This window comes from Mugil cephalus, chromosome 4, assembly GCF_022458985.1.
Source record: "Mugil cephalus isolate CIBA_MC_2020 chromosome 4, CIBA_Mcephalus_1.1, whole genome shotgun sequence".
NCBI lineage: Eukaryota > Metazoa > Chordata > Actinopteri > Mugiliformes > Mugilidae > Mugil > Mugil cephalus.
Genome location: NC_061773.1, coordinates 12,727,247 through 12,749,232, shown reverse-complemented (window position 1 = coordinate 12,749,232; position 21,986 = coordinate 12,727,247). Strand labels below are relative to the sequence as shown.

Here is a 21,986-nt window from a genome sequence, read left to right as displayed (position 1 = left end):
GCTCAGCGATACCCCAGCAGCGGTGTAGGCCACTGGGTTTTTCATGAGAGGAAAGCACCTCCAATTAACCACAGCCACCTCTGCTGCCCGACACCCAGGAGACTGTTCGATATTAACAGCTCATCAGTGTCCAGTGGGTTTCTACGGACAATGGTTTTAGGTGAGGAAGCGAGGAAAAGTGCGGTATAGTGAAGATTTGTGTTGCAGACAAGAACTCGACAAAGACTCTCCAGAGAAGATGCTAATGGATAGTTTGGCAGTGAAAGATATGCTCTGAGTGGATGTTGACAACATTTATCAGATAAGAATAAAATGAGAAGATAAGAAACCAAGGAACCAACTAACTAACCCAACAGTATCTTCGCTAATTAATGACAGTGTGCGGTTAGCAACATTTTTTTCTTATTTGGTATCTTGAAAAGGGTTCATTCATATATTTCATGCTTAATTATGTGATTATGAAAAATGTTTGAGTAAACAGTTGAAAGATAATGTTAGAAGTTATCATGATTATTTAGTGATAAGTAAACCAAAGTGTTGATTTAGTGACTTGCTCCATTGGCAATCTAAAAATTATTAATAGTAGCTGGTGTGATAAAGTGCTCACGTAGTTGGACTCCTATTCAAACAATTCCAATTTATGTGCAGCAGTATCCCTTCACCACAATATGCTACACTTTTATGCAGAGAACCCAGGTTTACTATATGTAACCAATGCACCTCCAAGCTGGTTTGCCAACATAAAATAAGCTTTAACATGATGCCACATGCTTATATTGAGCAGAAGCAGGCAATAGGAATATTTGGCCTGAATATAAGACACCTCCTCTCAACTGTGGACACTTTTGGAAACAATGCCCTCTGCTCTGGCTACATTTGAAGAAAATTGAAATGAAATATGTTGAGTACTGGTGGGATTCACAGTCAAGTTTGGATTTGAGTGCATTTTCTGGGCTATTTCTAGAATTGCACTTCTACAAGCTACAAAGCAGTTGTTGTTGCTTCAAAAACTTTGTTTCCATGCCCTACAAATACTTCCTTGCCTGCCACTGGTTGACTTTCTATGCACCCAGGCTAACATTCGACCCTGCTTCTACGACAGAAATGTCAAATTGAGCCCCACAAGTGTTTTCTATTCACACTTGGCAGAGCTCACGAGTAGCAAAACACAATAGTAAAAATAAATTCGCTGCCTCATGAATTGTAATGCACTGATAGGTCGAGCGTTTCCCTGCTCATGAGCTGAAGTACATATCTCAGATTCTTCCCATTGTGACCGACCACAGAATCATCAGTCATATACACAGACGACCATAAATACACAAAGATAATTGCTCTTCTTTCACTCATGCTGATGAGGTTTTTACTGCCACCGACTCCCTTACCTCACAATAACAATAAATATTACCAACGTTTCATAGGCACCATTTTCATTGATAACAAACGACCATTGCTTTGTTTTTAATGAGTTTGTTTTCCCCAATCAGAAAGTCTACTTGACCATTTTTGGACAACTTTATTTACCACTGATGGACACATAAATGTGTGCCTCTGCAAAGATTGTGTCCCAACTATCCGACATGCAGCTTATCTGAAGCCTTTACAAAAGCAAAACAAACAACGACAAAATAAACATACACGAGGGGGTCACCATGACAATCTTATGAGCCAATCACATGCACACAAGCAACCTCTGCAACCTCTCCCTTTGTCGCTTCACACATTAATAAACTGATCTCATTAGTTGAGCATCTCTGCAGCTTATTATTATTAAAGCTGTAAATTAGGACTGCACAACACTGACAGACAATGACCTTGTTATCTAATTGTGCAGTTGCTGAGCAGGTGCACCACAACTCCCGGAGCAGTCTCACACCTTCCTGTCGCTGCTCCTCGGTCTGCAACAAAACGCAACAGGTACGCCGTGGAGGTACAGTTTCACTCTAGTACGTTAGTCTCCAAAAACAGCTGACATTAAGAGAGGTTATTCCTCCAATTGTCTTACCCTCCATAAGCTCCAAATGTGAAACTCCTTTTCCTCTGAGGCATCCTGCTGAATGGCGGATGAGGCTTTTCAGGGCTGTGCAGGATATCAGTGCAGTTTACACAGAGCTAAAGGAGGACAGACATACCTCTTCTTTTCTCTGTTTGTTTCTCTCTGCACCTCTCCTCCCTTCCTACTCTAACTATTTCTCTTCTCTCTCCTTGTCTCAGCCCTCATCCAGTGTGTGTGTGTGTGTGTGTGTGTGTGTGTGTGTGCGCGTGTGTGTGCTTTGTGAGTATTTTATGTGTGCACACATCCCAGCTCTCCCCCCTCGTGTCTCCTCTGTGCTCTCTGACTAAGTAGCTCCTATCTCTGCCAGATTAAGAGAAAGGTGCGTCCGGCTGTCCTGTTGTGCTGTTGTCCTGGAAACAAACAGGATGATTTCTCAGACTCAGTCTGACTGGGTTTCTTTTCTAATTTCCACCAGAATGAGAGCAAGAATACTTAAATTTCCTTCCAATGCCCCCCCCCCTCCAAAAAAAAAAAAAAAAAAAAAAAAGCATCTTCCACCTGCTGTTCAGCTCCGAGGAGCAATTCTCCTGATGTGAATCATAAGTGCTCTTTGTTCGTGAACGGTTCTTGCAGGGGAGAGATATTACAATGCAGAAGGTTAAAGAGGGGACAGGAGCTTTATCGGCAGGTTAATTTTAAAGCTGCAGATAATGATAATTTTGCTATCGTTTCATCTGCCTATTGCAGTGGACTCAGTTCATGTTAATTAAAACACATTAATGTTTTGGTCAGTTGACTGAAAATCTAAAACACTGATATATATTAGAAAAGAACATATATTCCACACATGATCAGTCAGTTAATGATGACTATTTCAGTATTGACGAATCTTAAACCACAATCTATAAAATGTGTCACACAGAAGAGGCAGATCTGACTGAAGTATTTATAGTAGCAACTTGATTGTTTATGTACCATATTAAGCCTCTTTGAAGAACATTATAGGGCGTGCTGCCAATGTTCAGGGTTGATAAGTTTCTCTAACCTTCAGGAGGCTTCAGTGATCCGGCTGCTTGGAACAAGAAATGTAATGGCAAGCTCGTCCGCCAGCATACGTCAGACACTAATGTGACACCTTATTACTCACTTTAATTTGACTGTCATCAGAGTCTCTGTTTAGACTGTATTTCAGTGCCTCCACCTGAATGGGCCCGGGACAATGTTTTGGTTTGTTTTCACGTATCCTGGCTCGAAATGAGGGTGAGATTTATTGGTAGTTCCAGCCCTAAATCACAAGGCAAACATTTTCCGTTGGTCACATTTCTCAGTAAAGACGGAAAAATATGTATGAGATAATAAACAAATAAATAATTTCTCTTGATCTAACAGAATAAATCACGCGGAGAGGAAGGTGACACCTACGCCACGCCGGGTGGAAAATGATATCTCTGTCAATCTGCTGGCAGGGCACATGTGTGCTTATAGTCAAACAAGACAGGGCAACCTTACATCTCCTCTGATATCTTTTCCCTCTTGTCTCCTTTCATTTTCTTCTCTCTCCAGTTCACCTCTTTCCGTCCTCCTCTCTGCTCTCCTTTCCTTTCATGCCGTCCTTTTGCCTCTGGCCGTCTTCTCCATTGCCCGTCTTGTGTAGTATTTAGTTTATCTCAGTAAAAAAGAAAATACAGTATGTTTTTTTGCTATGACAACATACAACTTTTCCTACCCTTTCAGGTTCAAGTGCATTGATTGTCCTCTTGCACCCCCCTCCACACGCACACACGTCACCGCTAATGCTGGGCCGCCCTGATGACTCCCTATTCAACCTTTTTGTGATTTTATTTGGTCTGACTGGAGTCTGGCCAGACGTGGGCTATAAATCAAATCAAAAACTTACAGGGGAGGACACAGGAATGTGCCATTTTTATCCTCAGTGTCCCCACCAAGGTCTTTCAGCTCCCTTATTGAATGTTATTGAGTGTTCTGATTGTCCCATGTTGATGGTTGCCATTTCTCAAACAAATAAAGAAGGAAAATGGACATAATACTGAGGCTGATAGTTCAAAAAATATACGGCAAGATGATATTGTCTAAGACTGAAGAGCAACAATAGAGAAGCATATCTGATATACTCAGGCCATGACCTCAGGCCTAATATTAAATACTATACATTTGAGTTGAAAAGTAGCAGCCATTGAGGAACTATTCAAAGCAGTCTTTGAGGATTTGTTTGTTTTTCAGAGAAGGAACTGAGACTATATGATTACCTTATTTTTGCCTTTGTATCCATCTTTTTTTTTTTATTATTCCTTTTGCCGGACTTTACAGATTTGTTGATTTGTTTGTTTTGGTATATTCCACAAGCAGAATATAGCTACTTCAAGCAAGTTCTAAAAGCATGGGCAAAAATGACTGCTCCCCTTGTGGGGCAGGTCCAGCCTGGCTCCTTTGGAGGTAACAGCACTCTCACATCATGTCTCTAGTCAAACAGAACGATTCTCCAGAGCCAGACGTCTACTGACAAACATGTTATTGTCGCTACAATAATGCAGTTTCAAGAGCTCTTTTCCTCTATTGCTTTTCCCTCATGTCCCTGCACAGATGCCCTTCAATGAGAATGTGAGAAGAAGGAAAAAAAACAAAAACTATTCACCCAGAGTGATTTGAGCGAGGCAGGTGAAAGGGAAAGGGCAGTTTGGTGTAATTAGTCCATGTCTGCAGGTTTCATTCAGTAGACACGGCGGCTGGCTGAAGAGCTCAACTAAAGCAGGTCAGCCTTGACTTTGAGGACTTGAATGGCAACAGGAGGAGTGGGTAATGAGAGGCTGCCCTCTGTGAGATGGGGTTCAATCCACCTTAAAAGACCTCTGTCGCAGCAGCAGATCATCACTTAACAAACAAATAACCCCTAGAGAAAGAGACGTGGTTAGGACACAGTGTACATAAGCTTACTATGAGGACAGGGGGTAGATTAGAAACATTTTGCACAAATGTAAAAATATGAACCCCTCAATTAATTAATTAGACCTGCAATAGTTTGTGGTTGACACTATGGCTGACATAAGGCAGACTGGGACAAGAACTTGCACTTGAACACACTGCAAAGGCTTCCACCAACAGTCAGCTGACAAGGCTATTACTCATAATATCAGCAGGTGACAACAGACAGTATTCACAGTCCAAAAAGGGGGAAACCAGAGAGCTAAAAATGTACAGACAGTATGGACACACCAAATTATCAAAGATAACTGTCAACAAAGCCTGACAGAAACTTGGATGCACCGTTAAGACTACAGCTAGAGCTGCTAACTGCCAGCTAGAACTAATGTCATGCACATCTTAATGCCAGCGGGAGGGAGTAGCTGGCATTTTTTAGTCATTGCTGGCGTCTCCTCAGTCGTGCTGATCATATATGCTGATGATATTTGAATGTTCACATGAGGCTAAGATTGAAAATCAAGGAGAGTCATCTATGTGCTGCTTTGTCGTTTCTTTACTTCCGTCATTTCCGTTTCTCCTCTTGTGCACTGGTTCCACCAAAGCTGCTGTTTAGAGTGCCAAGGGTGTCATGGCCTTTACAGTATGAACAGACAGTGAGTCCATTGCCATGTTAGCAGCTCAGTATAGCAGTTATAGCAGATGTAGCAGTGATCAGTGCTAGCTAGCTAACTAGCATGAAACACCAAGCATTTTGCCATTTTGCACTGACTGTATGTACAAAGTCTGTAGACTTGCTATTACTGTTTTTTTGAATAAGAGAAAGTTTGGAATAGCTTGATGAAAAGTTGGCAGTTCACATGATGCTCCTCTTGGGGTCAGGGGTCTACATTTAATGGCAATCCAGCCAATGCTGTCTAAAGTTGTTGATCAACCAACAGTATGTCTTGTGGTTTGCATAACATCTGACACATACTGTACATACCGGTTAGTCATAACGTTATGATCACCTTCCTAGTATTGTGTAGGTCTCCCTTCTGCCTCCAAAACAGTTGTGACTCATCAGAGAATGGACATGGGCCTCCTGACGGTGTCCTGCGGTGCCTGGTTACAGGATGTTGTTAGTGTAGTGTGTGCGTCTGTGTCAGGCTGCATCCTGCTGGGGGTGGCTGCTGCCATCAAGGACTGTCATTGCTATGGGGTGGGCGTGCCTGATTTGATCTATGTGGGTCCATGTCTAAGTGACATCCACATAGATGCCAGTTTCCCAGCAGAAACATTGTATTGTCACGCAAGATGGTCAGTGATATTTACTTGTCCTGTCAGAGGTTGTAGACACATATATGTCAAGGACAAACACATTCCTCTATAAATTAGATGTCCAAACACTCACATTCTTTCCAGGTGAGAACAGAAGAACAAAAAAGCTCTTCTTACCAGGAACTGAACGGCTAAAGGGGTATTACAAACTTACAATACAGTTCCTGCCCAGTGGGAGCAGCAAAGCAGGACACGAACCCATTAAATATTTACCAGCTGTGTGCACAGCTACACGCCTGACAAGATCGCAAAGGCAACACGCCCCAACTCTGTGACCTCAAATGCCCACAAAAATGTGGCCGTTTCCTTTTAGCTGGACTTTGTAAAAAACAATAATAATCTTTGTTACAGCTTAACAACTCTACAAGGTCAGCATGACCAAATCATCAGCAGTGAATTAAAGAATTAAATTCAAAGTTAAGTCTTTTGTAGTTTGGAGGCCATTGAATAGCAACCTCCACATTTTAGTAGTACAAATGGCAAAAGCCATTCCCTACTCCCTGTGAAGCTGAACAATCAGCTGGTGTAAGTCAGGGTTTTATGTGAGAATAGGAAACAGGAAACAGATATCCAAAGAAAAAAGAGGGCTAAAGACTAATGAAGTTGTCTTTGAGCAACACTACCCCTCGCTGTTAGCCAGGGGAACTACTTTTCATCCGCTCAAGCTGCGGAGAGTGTCTCAGGGGTTGTTTGAGAGCTCGGTTTGACACAGACAACTCTGAATTTTAAGCAGAGAGGCTCCGCTGCAACCGAGTCTACCGCCGACGATGAGTTTCACAGCAGTGAGAAAAGAGTGTATGAGACGCAGCAGCTCACGAACAAAGCATTAAGATTTTATCTCCTTTTATCTCCGTAACGCTGTCCATTATTCCATTTCAGGTTGTGCACACATTGCTGGTCAGTACAGTTGTAATGTTATTGAGCAGGAACAGGCACTGCAGAGGCAGCCGCTGCTCCGTAACCAAATGCAACAAATGAGATTCTCTCTTTCTCTGCCACAAATTGCGACAGCAGATTATCAGGGAAGCTTGTGTAACTTGCTCATCAAAGAGAATCCAGCAGGAACACGGGAGACTATTCTCGTCTTCCATCACCACAGCCCCTCTAGATCTGAATGTCATAAATTTCACAACTCCTCTCCGGGCCATAATAACAGAGGGATGTGGTGAAGTCACAGGGAAGAAAATTGGGGAGAGAGAGGAGAAAAGAGAGACGGTGCCTCAGACTGGATACATATACAGCATGATAAGACAAGACAGGACCCAGTCGCCTTTACTTCAACTCCATCCGTCTTTGTACACCCATATTCACAATCATTAACAGCGCGTTGGAGTGGAGACAAAAAAAAAGATTCACAAATCACGCTATAAGAGTGGGAGAGTTTGTGAATGTGTGCTTAGAGCAATGTAGGGGGACGGTATAATGTAACAATTTACAGCACCGCAACACACACTATCCCACAGAAATACCCCCAGCAGGACACATAACTCATCATCGGGGGGATGAAAACCAGGAGCAAGAGCCCATTAGAACAAATAAAGAGAGATGCAGAGAGCGGAGAGGAGGGGGAGACAAACAAAGGTAGTTTTTCATGTAACAACTACTGAGTCAGACGGGAGGAGAGCAACTTCCCGCGGGCCACATCCTTGGATTAATGACTCTGCAGACAGACAAGCAACAGATACTCATTTAGGGTCTGATTTTGATTTATCCAAATGAGTGGGTAAGACAGGGAACAAGAGGAGCCTGGGAGAAATTTCTTATCATGCAGCCGCATCAGAACAATCATTCATCTAGAGCTTGGAGTCTGTCCACTGTCAACTCCATCAACGTAACCTGCACGGGCTGTTTAGAGCTTCACCTTTTTCCTGGCCTCTGCTACCAGACTGAAGGTTCTTTAGACTTCAAGCAGCATTTAAAAGGAACGATCAGACATATGGTAACAGCTGTGTGGTACAGGATGTGTTGGTGAATACTAAAGTAGGAGGCTGTCGATGCTAAATGTGTCTACCAGGCAAGAGGTTTTGTTTTTTTTTCCCCTTTCTTCTTGGCATCTCTGGATGTAACACTTAATTTGGAACTGCTCTTATGCAAATTACCTGTCACTGTAATAAAAATAATGACATTTAAGTATCTAAGGGAGGAAGAAGGGCTGTCATAGGAAATGCCAAACTGTGCGATTATCTCTAAGTGACCTAAATTCTGGATGTTAAATGAAATAAAACTATGGTGATAGCTCATGCTGTCACCATAGATGAAACAATACAAGACACATTTGGTCACAGGCACCTTAAAGTAACCGGATTTACTGGATACTGGATTAAAATTTATTGCATTTCCTTTGTTCCAGCCTTTTGAAGGAGAAGATTTTCTCTTCTCTGTCTTTGTTTTGTGCCATCGTCATTGGATTTATGGGTCTGGAAAGGTATGGACAGATCAGCAACAAAAGCCAGCTGCAGCTCGGATGCACTGCAAGAACTGCAGCCAACTGTTACAACTGCAACTTGCGTTCTGCACCTCTTCATACCAGCAGACGACAGTAGTCAATACTCTTCCACCAAAAGTCGAAACATAAAGAGTTACTATTAGCTATTAGGAGGCTAGGAAGCTAGGGAGAGCAACACACCATCATACATAGCTGACTTCTCTTGAATCATGTAAAATTTATTCATTTCCTTGGTAAAAATATTATGTGCTGTATTTGAACGTTTAGTTTAGAGTAGAGCAGTGATCTTTGTTTGGCCTCAGAACTTTTGTTCTGTAAACTTTCTTCTCTTCGGTCTTTTTTTCGATTGTACTGATTCACTGAACTCTGACTACCATAGTTTGACTTCAGACTCACTTCTCCTCTGCTTTAGTCACATTGGAAAGATATTTCATCAGGGCCAGTATAGAAACAAATACCTCTGTAAGTATACTGCGATCTGAGGTTAAGAGAAATCCTCACTCTCATGTTCATCTTCTGTAACCACTTGTCCTCTGGTTGCTGGAGTCTATTCCAGCTGTAATCGGGCGAGAGGTGGGGAACCCCCTGGACTGGTCGCCAAGGGCTAACACAGAAAGACAGACAACCATTCACGCTCACACCTACAGTCAATTTAGAATCACCAATTAAAATGAAGAAGAAAGTTCCCCAACTGGGTGTTCATTCTTGGGATGTTTTGTTTTAGTGTGTTCAAGAGATGTGGCACGCACTCAGATCAAACGAATGAGGACCAATTTAAGATTTAGCTAAATCTCAAAACAAGACGCTGAAGCGGTGATTACCTGCCTGACAGAAACCATTCCCAACCAGGGAAAGTGAGGATGCTGCTGTCTCCCGGCAACACTGGACCCAGGATAAAGAACTGTGTTGTGCATTTGTAGGCTGCTGATGATGTCGGTGGTGTTGAGAGCTGAAGCAATGTGGACATCAGCTATAACAAGTCCTGATAAAAAAATTAGACACGTAATGCGTGTGTGCAGGGAAACAGTCAAGTGCTCAGTGATGGATGTTAATGAGCATAAGTCATAGTGAATGGCGGTAAACTGTTATAAATGTATGCTCAAAACGACAACCATTTTATTTGTTTATTATAGTACAATAAACGGTACAATGACATATTTCCTGAATATCCTTGTTGATTTAAAGTGTAACTCATAGAAGGAGATTCCTTGATCTTGTTTTACAAAAACTACTAGTATCATTATTCTTACAAGCATGGAAATATCTCATTTAATTCATTTAGATACAGCTGAGCTTAAGGCAAGCTTCCCAAAATGATGCATCCTACACCTAATTAGAGGCAGTTCTCTAAAAGCCTTACTACCTGAACATGTGTATGCAGTATTTCCACAAATTACCAACCTGAGGTGTGCCTGAATGGTGAATGCCCTCTGTGTGATCACTGTGTTCCAACTGCTCTATGCCTCTTGGCAATGGTCCTCGACTTTAGATGTGGCATCAAAGTGCAGAGCAGCTCTTTCATTTGCTTTTGTTCCCACTGTGGCATTTCACTAAATCTGATGGTGCAGGCAATGTCCAGTCCCTGCTGTGGCCCTGACCCTTTCAGTGCAGCCGGACTCCAGCTGGGCAGTGCTGCAATTGTCCTTACGATGAAGCGACTTAGTGACACACACACACACACACACACACACACACACACACACACACACACACACACACACACACACACACACACACACACACTTTGGAGCCACTTAACCACCATATGTTTGCAAGCTGAAAGCATCACTGAAATGTTCTTATTCTGGTTTGTGCACACATGGGCAAATATTATTATAGTATGTGTTAAAGTTTAGGATTCTGCATATTCTGTTCAGAAATACCCTCCAAATACCGACATTTTTGATGCTAGCAGCCCATCAAGGTGTATACTTATACTTACAAGCACATGTGTCTTAATGTACCGGATGATTTTTACTCCCCAACTCAGAGCTGAAAAAACAACTCCTTCTCCCAGATTTCAGCCTGAAAACAAATCCATCATGTCCTAGATGGGCTTTGAAATGATGGATGACAGGTAACACAAGGTCACATTAAAAACAGGGGCATGAGGACGGCAAGAATTAAATTCAATTTAAATTCAATATACGCTTGGTGATTGAGTCCCTGAATACAGAGCAGGTCTCAAAGCATCCAGTCAACGGGCAGAGGAGCAGCGAACCCATCTGACTGCAAATGAAAATAATTTATCGACTCTGGAATACTTCTCCATGAGCAAGCTATAACAGCAGTATAAAAACAAACATGTAATACATCTCAGAAATGACTGTATGTCGGTGGCAGTTAGCTACTGAGCACTGGCCCAGAGTGTTATAATGAATGCAGACGTGGTTTCATTCACACTTGCTTGACAAGACACACTGTGATCTACATCTTTGTCTAATGATCATGTCCCTACATGTGGAGTACCCCACGGCTCTATCTTAGAACTACTCCTGTTCATTATACGAGTTGAGACATCTTTCATCGAGCAAATGCAAATTTCAATATTTATGCAAATGACACCCACATGTAGGCTATCTTCAACACTACGTGCCTTCTCCTGAAATCTGTTTCTATGTCAGATGTGGGCTACTTTCATACATGATTATATAGTTGTCAAAAGATCAAAAACCAAAACCATTTTTTCAGGTCTCACTCACCTAATCATGCGTATAATGCCTGTGTGAAAAAAGTAGATATGAGTTATTATTCAACTCAAGCTTAACTTAATCTTGGTCATGGGTGCTAGCACAGCAATGTCAATTATGTTTAGGATTTAAATGAAAATGTTGCTTTTGCCTGTAGGTGGCTCACAGTTCATTTAATCAGCATGTTATTGGTAGTTTAAGGTCAAAATTGGAGAGAAACTTGTTGATTAAGGCCTTAATATAAAAGCAGTCCCCAGTGAAGGATGAACAGATATCCCATCTTAATTGTTAAGGCCAGAAATTGTTAGGGTCAGCATCATCATCATCATCATCATGTTGCTACAGAATAACTGGGGCCATACCTTCCTATCTAGACTTCAGTATACTTCAGTATCAGACGCTAAACTGCAAATATTATCTTTGCATAAACTGCATTTTCAGTTCTTCTGAGGGTGTCCTGTGGTGTCTGGCAACATGATATTGTTGGTGGGGGCCTTTAAGTAGTATGGTAGGATCCTCTGTGGATCAGGCTTGTTCCACTGCATCAACACGGATACTTGACCTGGCCTCCAAAGTCAGTACATCCCAAACTGATCAACACCTTGTACTGTTATATTCTAAGTTAATTCCTAAACTGTTTTTGTGTGTGTGTCTGTGTCAGGCTGCCTCCTGCTGGAGTGTTGTTGCTATGGGTTGGGGTATCTGGTCTGATCTAGATGGTTGGAACATGTCTAAGTAACATCCGCAGGAACGTCAGGTTCTAAAGCAGGGGTGTCAAACTCATTTTAGGTCAGGGGCCACATACAGCCCAATTTGATTTGAGGGGGCCGGACCAGTAACACAATAGCATATTCCCTGGTAAATAACAACAACTCCTAATGTTTCCCTTTGCTTTCGTGCAAACAAGTACGGCTACATGTAACAAACAACATTACATTTCTGAAGAAGTGCAACGTTCAAGTGCAATTTCTTATTTTATCAAAAAAATTTCAGCTGATATCTTCAGTGTAATTTTTGCAAATTCATCCAACGGGCCAGAATGGACCCTCTGACGGGCTGGTTTTGGCCCCCGGGCCTTATGTTTGACACCCCTGTTCTAAAGGTTCCCAACGCCCTTCCCTTCAGTGGCCATAACGTTGTGGTTGATCTGTGTATACCTTATGTGTGTTAATAATGACTTCTCCCTACAGTGACCAGTCTCATGATAAATTACTCTGGTTGGTTCAGTGCCTTTGTTTCTGTATTTGTTTTAACTTGTGCTCGTAAAATCCATCAAGAAATCCATGCTGCCATTTGAAAACCATGACCGACTCTCAAATGGACGTACTGACTACAAATAGGGCAGTTCAATTATTCACACACACACACACACACACACACACACACACACACACACACACACACACACACACACACATTCGGACTAAACAATAAACTCCATAAGGGACTTTACTATAATTGCTTTTGGTTGCTTGAAGGGCTTTTATTTCAAATTCTCAACCCTCCAAAAGCCTTGACGAATGGCCACCAACTGTATGTAAGAAAAACTAAACCAATACACATTACTCCCAGAGAAATGGAGAGGTGGTCCCTTATTTATACAACAATATTACATCTTTATGTCCTTCCAAAACGCTGGGGAATATCTGTATGCTGATTATAACAAATTATAACTTTACTCTGTATTAGAGATAACTATATCTGTATCTATCATTTTTATTTGGTTATAGCCTGCCTTGTGATGATGCAAGGGTCTGCAACCTATCCGTCAGGAAAGCACTAAAGGATGAAAATCTATGAACAGAAATGACTCGCTTATTTTGGAGAAGGTAATATTCCCCCAGAGAAGCCATAACATCGAACAGCGGAGCCTGAATGAGTTTGAATCAGAGTCACCGAGGGCTCCAGTGGGCTGTCGGCAATGCTGGTAAATTATCAGGGTGATCCCACTCGCCATCAAAAAGCTTTGGAAAGCATTGTCTCAGGGAAGTGGAGTTTTATTGTCAGAGGCTCAATCGACGTATTTTGGTTAAAACTAAATCGCTTGCAGCTGAGGGATTTGTCAGAATGGCTTTTCAACAAAAGACTCCAGCTGATCTTTGTGCGTTTGATGTACTTGCAACAGTTAAGTTTGCTCAGAATCAGGCGGTTCAGTCCTTTTGTGACTGACATTATAGATGTATCAATTACCAAATGATTAAATAGACAATTTCATACCATTCTGAACAATGGGGCATTTTTATCAGCAACAAGATAGGAATCAGGAGCAATGAAGAGATGAAAGAGAAACACAGACATTTCTTCCTGTCTGAACATTTCTAATCAGGCTCTGTTGAGTCATAGTGCAACACAAATTCGTAGCAAACAAACTGCACTTTAAAAACAAGAGACGTTTCAGCCATTTCACTGCTTTGCAACAGACAAAAATTCATTAGCAATTGAAGCTTTTTCAAGGTTTGTAGTACGATTGTTCTCCTTTGTATTCATTTCTGGTCAGTTTGCACACAGTTGTACACCCACACCGCTATTTATTCCACATACCTAACATTTTACTATTAAATGGAAACAGAATTACCCCGATAATGAGGCCTGAGTTAAAATAAATGACTCTGTTCAGTGTTGCAACATCGCTACTGGATTGTTCTTCAAGTTGCAATGCTGCACAGACAACAAAAATGTGGAAGCTGAAATATGTGAATGTCTTACAAATTAACACTGTCAAGAATCAGTCATTCAACAAATGAATTCCAGTCTATGCCCAGATTCCTCCAGCTGCGACGTAGAAAGAAAGAGCTCACAAGGCAGTTGACAGAAGGATACACAAGAGGTATGGCTGTCGCGGGTTGGCCATCATTTATATTTTGACATTTTTACACCTGACAGATGGCAGTGCTGTGTAAACCTCAAGCCGCGCCCATAGAAGTGACATGAAGACACTTCTTGATGGGCTCATCTCTCAGTTTAAGCAATGATCTGGACCCTGTGCTAGCACTGCTTACTGCATCATTACTTGACCCGAGGTTAAAGAGGCTGAAAGATGGAACAAACACAAACGTAACGCCTGGCTCCAAAGTCAGTGAGTCAGTCCCCGTAGACCAGGGGTCTTCACCGTTATTCAGGCCAAGGGCCCCCAAACTGATGGAGATGGTACGGACCCCCTATCTACTATATGTGTTCTATATTAAACTCTGCCTAGTGCTATTTATAAATATACATTATTATTACCATTTTGCATTCAGTATTCAAATAATACACAGGTTCAAATAATCATGTTTTTAAATGTCTAATGTGCAATAGTATGGTGTCTGTGCAACTGCCGTAAATATAAACATATTTGAATCTGACAGAGTCAGCGCATAATATATGGCCTTGTGATTGGCACAGCAATAGGGGCGGGGCCTACTGTGTACAGGAGTCTTAGATTAACAGGTCTAGTGTGGCGCTCTGTGTGAAACAGTGGGGTGAAGGAGTTAACGGCTCAACTATAATATGTTGGATTCATGTTAATGCGTATTTAAATAATTTATGGGGGAAAATTAAAAAAAAATATATATAAAAAATGTCTAATCAAGCAAAGATTCTACGACCCCCCTGTAGTACCTCCACAGACCCCGTAGGGGTCGCGGACCTCCGTTGAAGACCGATGCCGCAGATCGCTATGTTAAATTGAAATGCTTTCCAGTGGAAATAATCATGTTCACAACCTGATTCTCTGCTATTTTCCTCATTAATGACCATTGCAAAAGACTGTCAGTTTCATGTAAAACACCTCTGGCAATCCACACAGTGTACAGTGTTTGTTTTTTGTTTTTTTTGCACCTGGTAACCAAAGTTGACACAAGGCTAAGTCATGAATTATTCAACCTAAAGTACACAGGCAACCAACACAGGTTGTGTGGTTGTTTACTGAAGTAGCCTGCACCTTGGCTGTCAACGACTCAACGGTAGGAGCACTCAGCCCTGATATTGGAAATAATACGGAGCTTGAGAAGTTGTCAAAGCTCACCAGAGTTCGCCGGAGGGGGACATGACAGATGACGAGAGAGGAGTGTGCCGGGTTTACATGGACGTGTATAACAACTACAAGGATTATTTTATGAATTATGAATCATCATCGTGTTACAGCATGTGATCATTATTTTGGAAAATATAAAAAAATGAAACATGACCAAAATGGACCGAAAAAGGACCTGAGAAATAAAAAGGTAGCAGGGGAAGCCAGAAATTAAAAGGAGATCACAGAAGTTTTACCGCACTATGCAAGTGTCTTGGAAAAAATATGTGGCTTAAATGAAACAGCACAAAGAAATGAGACAATGAGAAAAAAAAAAAAAAGTGCAAAAACACTATTTTAAGACAAATGCTTTACATCTCAGGTTAGAGCATGATTCCTCCATAATTAGCCACCAGACAGCTCAGTAATTATAAGGCTGTGCACGGAAACCTTTAAAATTATCACATGTTTCTTAGGGAAATGTGCCAGAGCTCTGAGTTTGCATGAAGACAACAGGATTTAAAAGGCTGCATGCTGCTTGCTGCCTCTGCTGCTGCTGCCGACTCCATGTAGCGGCAATAATCTCAACAAATACGGGCCACAGCCATCTCAAACACCACAGGAAATGAGTGACCTGGAGCGTTCTCACTACATGGCAGCTTGATACCCAGAGTGGAAACACAACATTGTGTGTATGCGTACATTTTTTTTCTTTTTCTCATTTCAGTTCTCTGAACACCATCCTGCAGGGCAGATAAGAATAACTTGCATCTGAATTCTGCCTTTTTTTTTCTTTTTTTTTGTGAACAGAGCAAATGACTCAACGCTTGCCTACCTGCAACGGGCCGAGCGTCAGGCGCCTCTTGTCCGTTGCTCCTTTGGAAAAAGAAAAAAAGACAAATCTTAGGAATCATTAAAAAAATAAATAAAAAAAGGTTCATTGATTACAGTGGAAATACAAACATTAGAAGAGCAGTCTGTTGGATGAAACTACCCATTTAACAATTAATGGCACATCGTTTGTCAGTGGATTACGCAATGAATCACATCTCATTAACTCCACAGTAACCATCACCTTGGTTTTCTGTAGTTGCCCGCAGTTTGACATATTTGTTGACTTAAATACAGCACACGTCCCCAACAGGATCGAAACCCCCACCACTCACCCCCACGATTCGGTGTACAGTGAATTTAAGTAGCAGCTGCAAGAACACACATCATGAATATCAATTATTGCTAAAGTGGAGCTGTGAAAATTAGCGGGGCGGTCCTATTGTGTAGGTTAATAGAAACTCAGACAGGCGTTTAACTGTAGGGTTAATGCCAGAGCTAAGCCACCGTGACAGTTCTGTCCTTGAGATAAAAAAAAATGTGTGCGAGAATGTTGGCAAGATGCATGAAATATTGGATTTATTGAAAGACGAAGGAAACAAGGACAAGAGAAAGATATTTTTTCTAAAAAATATTTCATTTATCCTTCAGTTTTGCTATTCAGTTAGGCATCAATGAATCTGAAGAAGCCTGTGTGAAAAAGGGGTGGCTACTAGGGATCAATTTGCAGCTTAAAATACATTCAAATGTTCTGCATACTTGAGGGTGCGGCATGTTTCAGTGACTGCTAGGTGCCGTCTCAGCTTGCTAGTCGTCTACCTCAAAGGCATCCTCAGCTCACCTCAGCTCCGCTCATTTGCTATTTTTTTGAATTAGCCGGAAGATTTCAGAGGGTCGGGCTTTGCCACAACGCCACGATGAGCTCCAAACACCGACTCCTCAAGATCCTACGGATAAAGGAGGATCCGTCATTCTTTTTATTTTACACAACAACTGAATGTTCTATAAATAGCATCTGGAAAAACCTGCCACATCCTCTGGTGCTGTTGCATCACTCAAACTCTAAAAATGTACCCAGAACTTTGAGGCGGGCTTTATTCAGCATGTGCGACCTTCATTAGTCATCATTGCAATGAGCACGGGTACTCTGTTTCAATCCGTATTCCACATACGCCCGCCGACTGCCTTAAATACACGCTAGGGCAATAACGTGTAACGATACACAACTAAAAATAGTCCTTAACGAGTGCAAATCCTTTTTATGTAACTAACTTATGAAAACCTTACGAAACTCCCCTGCAGTTTCTGAATATGACTAAACCTTTTTAAAACTATTTATACCATGTTTGCAGAGGAGTATGACTTCAGCAGGTTTGGGGCTGAGCACAACCAGACGGGAAAGACACAATGTGTCAACAAGAAGGAGAAATATAGAACCTACCCATCAGGATAGTAATATATACTGAACAGTTTGGATTCAAACCTGATATGAGTTTTCTAGACTGGATTCTAGATACAACACAGATGTGTCTATAGAATTATGCATCATGAATATACAAAGAAATGACATTAAAGTGGATTCTCACAGAAAAATAACAGCCAAACCCAGTATTTACTCCCAGGATATCTCTGGGATTGTGTCACTAATCATAATTAACAGTATGAGGTGGGGCTAATCACCCTACTCCACTTATCTTAATTTACCTATTCTGCTAAGACGAAAATGGAAAAGGAAAGAACGTAATTGAGTCAACCACAACTGTAATCACAATGTCTCGATGAGAGAAACGAGATAATCTTGTCCGATACGGCCGCGTTTCAGGTGGAGAAAATGAATGATAATAATCTAAATAACGTCTGAACATAAAGGACAAAACACAAGGACTAATGAGAAAGTAAACCTGGGTGACTATTTCAGAAGACAGATTTCTCAGTCAGCCTTGAGCTTGATAAAATGATTGAGAATTGTCTTATTTGAATTTTGCTCACGTAGTTTGCTTCACAATCGGCTTTCAGGAGAAAAAACCCACAGCACATCCATCCATGTGGCTGCAGCAGGGGAGGACTGATCAGTAGGGAAAGAAAAAAACATATTCTGCTTTTCTATCTACACCTTGACATACAGTATAACTGGTGCCTCTTTGTTGTTGTTGTTGTTAGCGGGGGCGGGGCTAGAGGGGAGGGGCCTCTGTGGATCAGGATTGTTCCAGTGCGTCCCACATATACTTGATCAGTTTGGGATTCCTTAATTTCAAAGTGGTGAGTGTGGGACAGCATTTCCTCAGTGTTATGTAAAGAACTTTAGGCTGCATCTTTTCTATGGAAAGTGCTCCACAAATAAAGTTTACTTGATCTAGTGGATTTGGAGGCAATATTCAAGTATTTTTCTCATACAACACACAGTGTCTAATGCAGCATATAATTACTCTTACAAGTGCAATAATATCAGGAATGAATCGGTGTGGATTTGTCGGATGTTTGAGGTAATCCTCCATTAGTCTGTAGGATTATCTGCAAGATCTGCGTCAAATATCTTCAAGCTAATACTGCACAGGTTGAGTCATTCAGCACTTTGCTACTTTTGTTCCTAGGATAAAAAAAAAAAAAAGAAATCCCTCTCATGCCAACTGCGACTGGACACCAGGGTCAGAACAGTATGCTCTTCTCAAACCTACAACAAACGCAAGACACAAATAAAAAGCCAGCTGTAAACCTCTCAGCAAGAACACCGCCCACACTACAGCACAAAGCTCGGAAAGCTCCGCTCACACGCTCCAGCTTAGCAGAAAGCTCCTCTCATCCCTCTCGCACAGAAACATCTCCACAAATCGAAGCAGGATGGAGGGCGAGGATCCTAAACTTTGTGTAGGGCTGCCGCTTTGACACAAGTACACCATCACCTTTTAAATTTTACAAGAACAAACCAGAAAAGCACAACATGCAATAGGTCAATAAATGCTGGATGAGTGAATATCTGCTGCAGTAATAGCATTCAGCAGCTCAATGAGAAGTCGTCAAATAGTGTTTTTAATGAATTTTTGATACCATGCCTTGGCTAACCTCCCCCGAGGATTGACACAACACAACAATGAAGGAAATAAAACACATTGAAGCGATGGCTGGCAAGGGCAGATGTCCCTGAAAGCTGCAGGCATAGAAAACATTTGGAGGATGAGAGGGAGAAACAATGAGCAGCCAGAAGGTAGAACATGAAAGCATGGCGGATGGTGACGTAAACAAAGTCTTCACAATTATTGTTCATATTTGCCAAATAGCACCCAAAGGATAGGTTTTGTGGAGCAATGATTCAAAGAAATGGATGTAGAAAAAGAATTGATACTGCTGTTTATGTTTGAATGGAAAAAAAATATTGTCTGGTTTTGGTTCATCTTCACTCTTTAGAGTGAGTGAAATGCTATTATAAACTCCTCATCTGAGACAGTGTCTCCAAACAGAGGCAGTGGGCAAATTCTCTAAAACAACACTCTTTAGGCGTTTATTAGACCCCTGCACAGTTTGTAGACAATTTGACATTTTTTGAGGGGCGGGGCTTAGCTGGAAGCAAAATGTCTCAAACATTATAGCCTGTAAACTGCCGTGAGTATATTTTAATGGACTGTTTTGGCAAGAATGGACGAAGAAAACACATATTTTAGAGAATATACTAATACACCCACTCTCCGTGGCCATGAGTGCTATTCTAAAAAAGTTGTCTGTCTGATGAGACGGCATTCACCAACCCCTACACTCTCACTCACTGGATGAATGATTTGACCAAAGGAGGACACAGAGGGGGCAAGGTCTGGTCTGTCTTTATCAAGTGAAGCCTCTCCAACAAAGATATTACAAGCAAGTGGAACCAATGTGGAACTTCTGCTAAGACACCCCTGAAACACACAGCTAACGTTGCTTTAGCTAGCCTAGCGGTTAGCATTAAGGTGTAACAAGAATCCCCCAAGTAATGATTAACTTAACATAATTGTAGTCACAGTTAATTCTAACCCATAATGTTATCCAGGCAGTGGCTGGTATGCAATAAAACTTCAAGTTAGTGTTTTTGATTTTTCAGTTTTGACACCAGAAAATACAGCAAGGCGACATTTTCATGGTTGAAAGTGACAGCGTTTGGCTCAAGCTTCCCTCTGTTTTGCCTCCAGTTAACATTGTGACGTCACAGTGACGTAGGCCACAAAGGGCTCTATATTCATGTCCTCCAAATAGGAAGTAAGGTTTTTTAGAGAGGAGGTGGGGTGGATGGATGAGTCAACAAAACATCAGAGTTTAATATGGCCTGCTCTAAATTTCTGTCATGATTAGGAATTTATTTTTAACCAGGACTTAATGTATTGCACACTTGTGTTGGATTTTTGCATATTAATAGTATTTATACAGTTCCCATTCCTTGCACTGTCTGGGTTATATGTTGTGTGTCAGTGTGTCCTACAAGTGGAATATTCACTGCAAAACTAATTTTCTCCAAGTGTCTTTGAACAGACAAATGACCATGACCTGCTGATGTAAAAGTGAATGATTTTCTTTTTTTTTTATTATTATTACAACGGCGTCAATCCATACAACTAATAAAAGTCACAGGTCAAGTTGACATTTTAAAAAGTGGAATACAATGTACACTAGTGATGTCAATTGGATTCAGAATTTTAAGGATGTATTCTCACTCGTGGTCGAAAAGCAACAAGCCACAATTCATTTTCAGTGTAAGCTGCTGATATCAAGCGACAAAGTGACACTTGTTGCGTGACGCGCTAGAAATCGCGACTTGTGCTGGCTCCAGCTTTTTTCAACACTGCAATGACCCGGTGATGCATCGACCAATCACATGCATTTGGTTCACTTGTTAACACTAAAAAACAAAAAAAGAATGACATCACCATGACCATCACTGTGCTTGAGGCGACTTACTGACATTATAGCTCGCCACACTTTGCTGCTTTGTCACTTTTGTGTACACAGTGAACCTACTTTTCAAAGAGGGGATAAACATGTTCTGAACTGTGAAGATCAGTTTTATTTCTAAAAATAAACTTTGTATGGCAGGCTATGTCGTGGTCTTTCTATGCCTACTTGTTCCCATTTCTTTCTGCCGTCTCTTTTCCGTATCCTCGTGTCTCTTGTTTCTTGGTGCTTTCTTTTTGTGTCTGTCTGCACACCTGACTGCAGTACTCAAATTTTGTACTTCACATTGAACACAACGTACCACATCGCTGAACAAGCAAACACTGAGGTGAGATTTAGTCCAGATTGCCTTCCTTTGTTGCCTTGACCAATGCTGTATCTTTCAGATCCATTTTCTGCTCTCCTCACTCGCCTGTCTGCCTTGCTAGGCTCCCTTCCACCCCGCACTCCTTGGCTCAGCTCTCCATGGCAGCCACGCTCCAGCTCAACCTCATTCCTCTCTTCAGCCAGTTCTTCAGCTGGCTCTGCCTACAGTCATTTATTTACCTGCCAGACTCTGCCAGTAACCTGTCTAGCTTCACCGTGAGGCTCAGAATCAGCTTCGTCATCTCCGGCTTTTGTGACCTTCCATTCTCAGCTTCTGAAAGAAACTTTTTTAAATCCATGCAAGGCAGTGTCTGGGTTCTGCACACCATGTCTATGTAAGAAAGCTCTAGGGACTCGACGGCACAAGATGTTTTTTTTAATTGAAATTGAAAATGTGGCTGCCTCACAGCAGATTAGCTTCTTCAGCTATTCAGCTTAAACTAGCAATAAATGCTCTCCTTATTCCTCCTCCATAAATTAAGTATAACCATT

At 41.5% G+C, this 21,986-nt stretch overlaps 1 protein-coding gene across 10 annotated transcripts in view; it reads right to left on the bottom strand.

Annotated features, from left to right (window-relative positions):
• Window positions 1-21,986, bottom strand: part of rap1gapb (RAP1 GTPase activating protein b) — a 94,263-nt gene that overhangs the window by 54,344 nt on the left and 17,933 nt on the right. For 7 of the 10 annotated variants that reach the window (XM_047583389.1, XM_047583390.1, XM_047583393.1 and 4 more), the window contains exon 1: window positions 2,006-2,161. In XM_047583389.1, the coding sequence (XP_047439345.1) occupies window positions 2,006-2,049 (44 nt within the window). In that variant the 5' untranslated portion in view covers window positions 2,050-2,161. Of the gene's footprint in view, window positions 1-2,005; window positions 2,162-16,218; window positions 16,260-17,055; window positions 17,077-21,986 lie in introns of those variants that run through there. The other 3 variants (XM_047583398.1, XM_047583402.1, XM_047583399.1) reach the window with 2 other exon arrangements.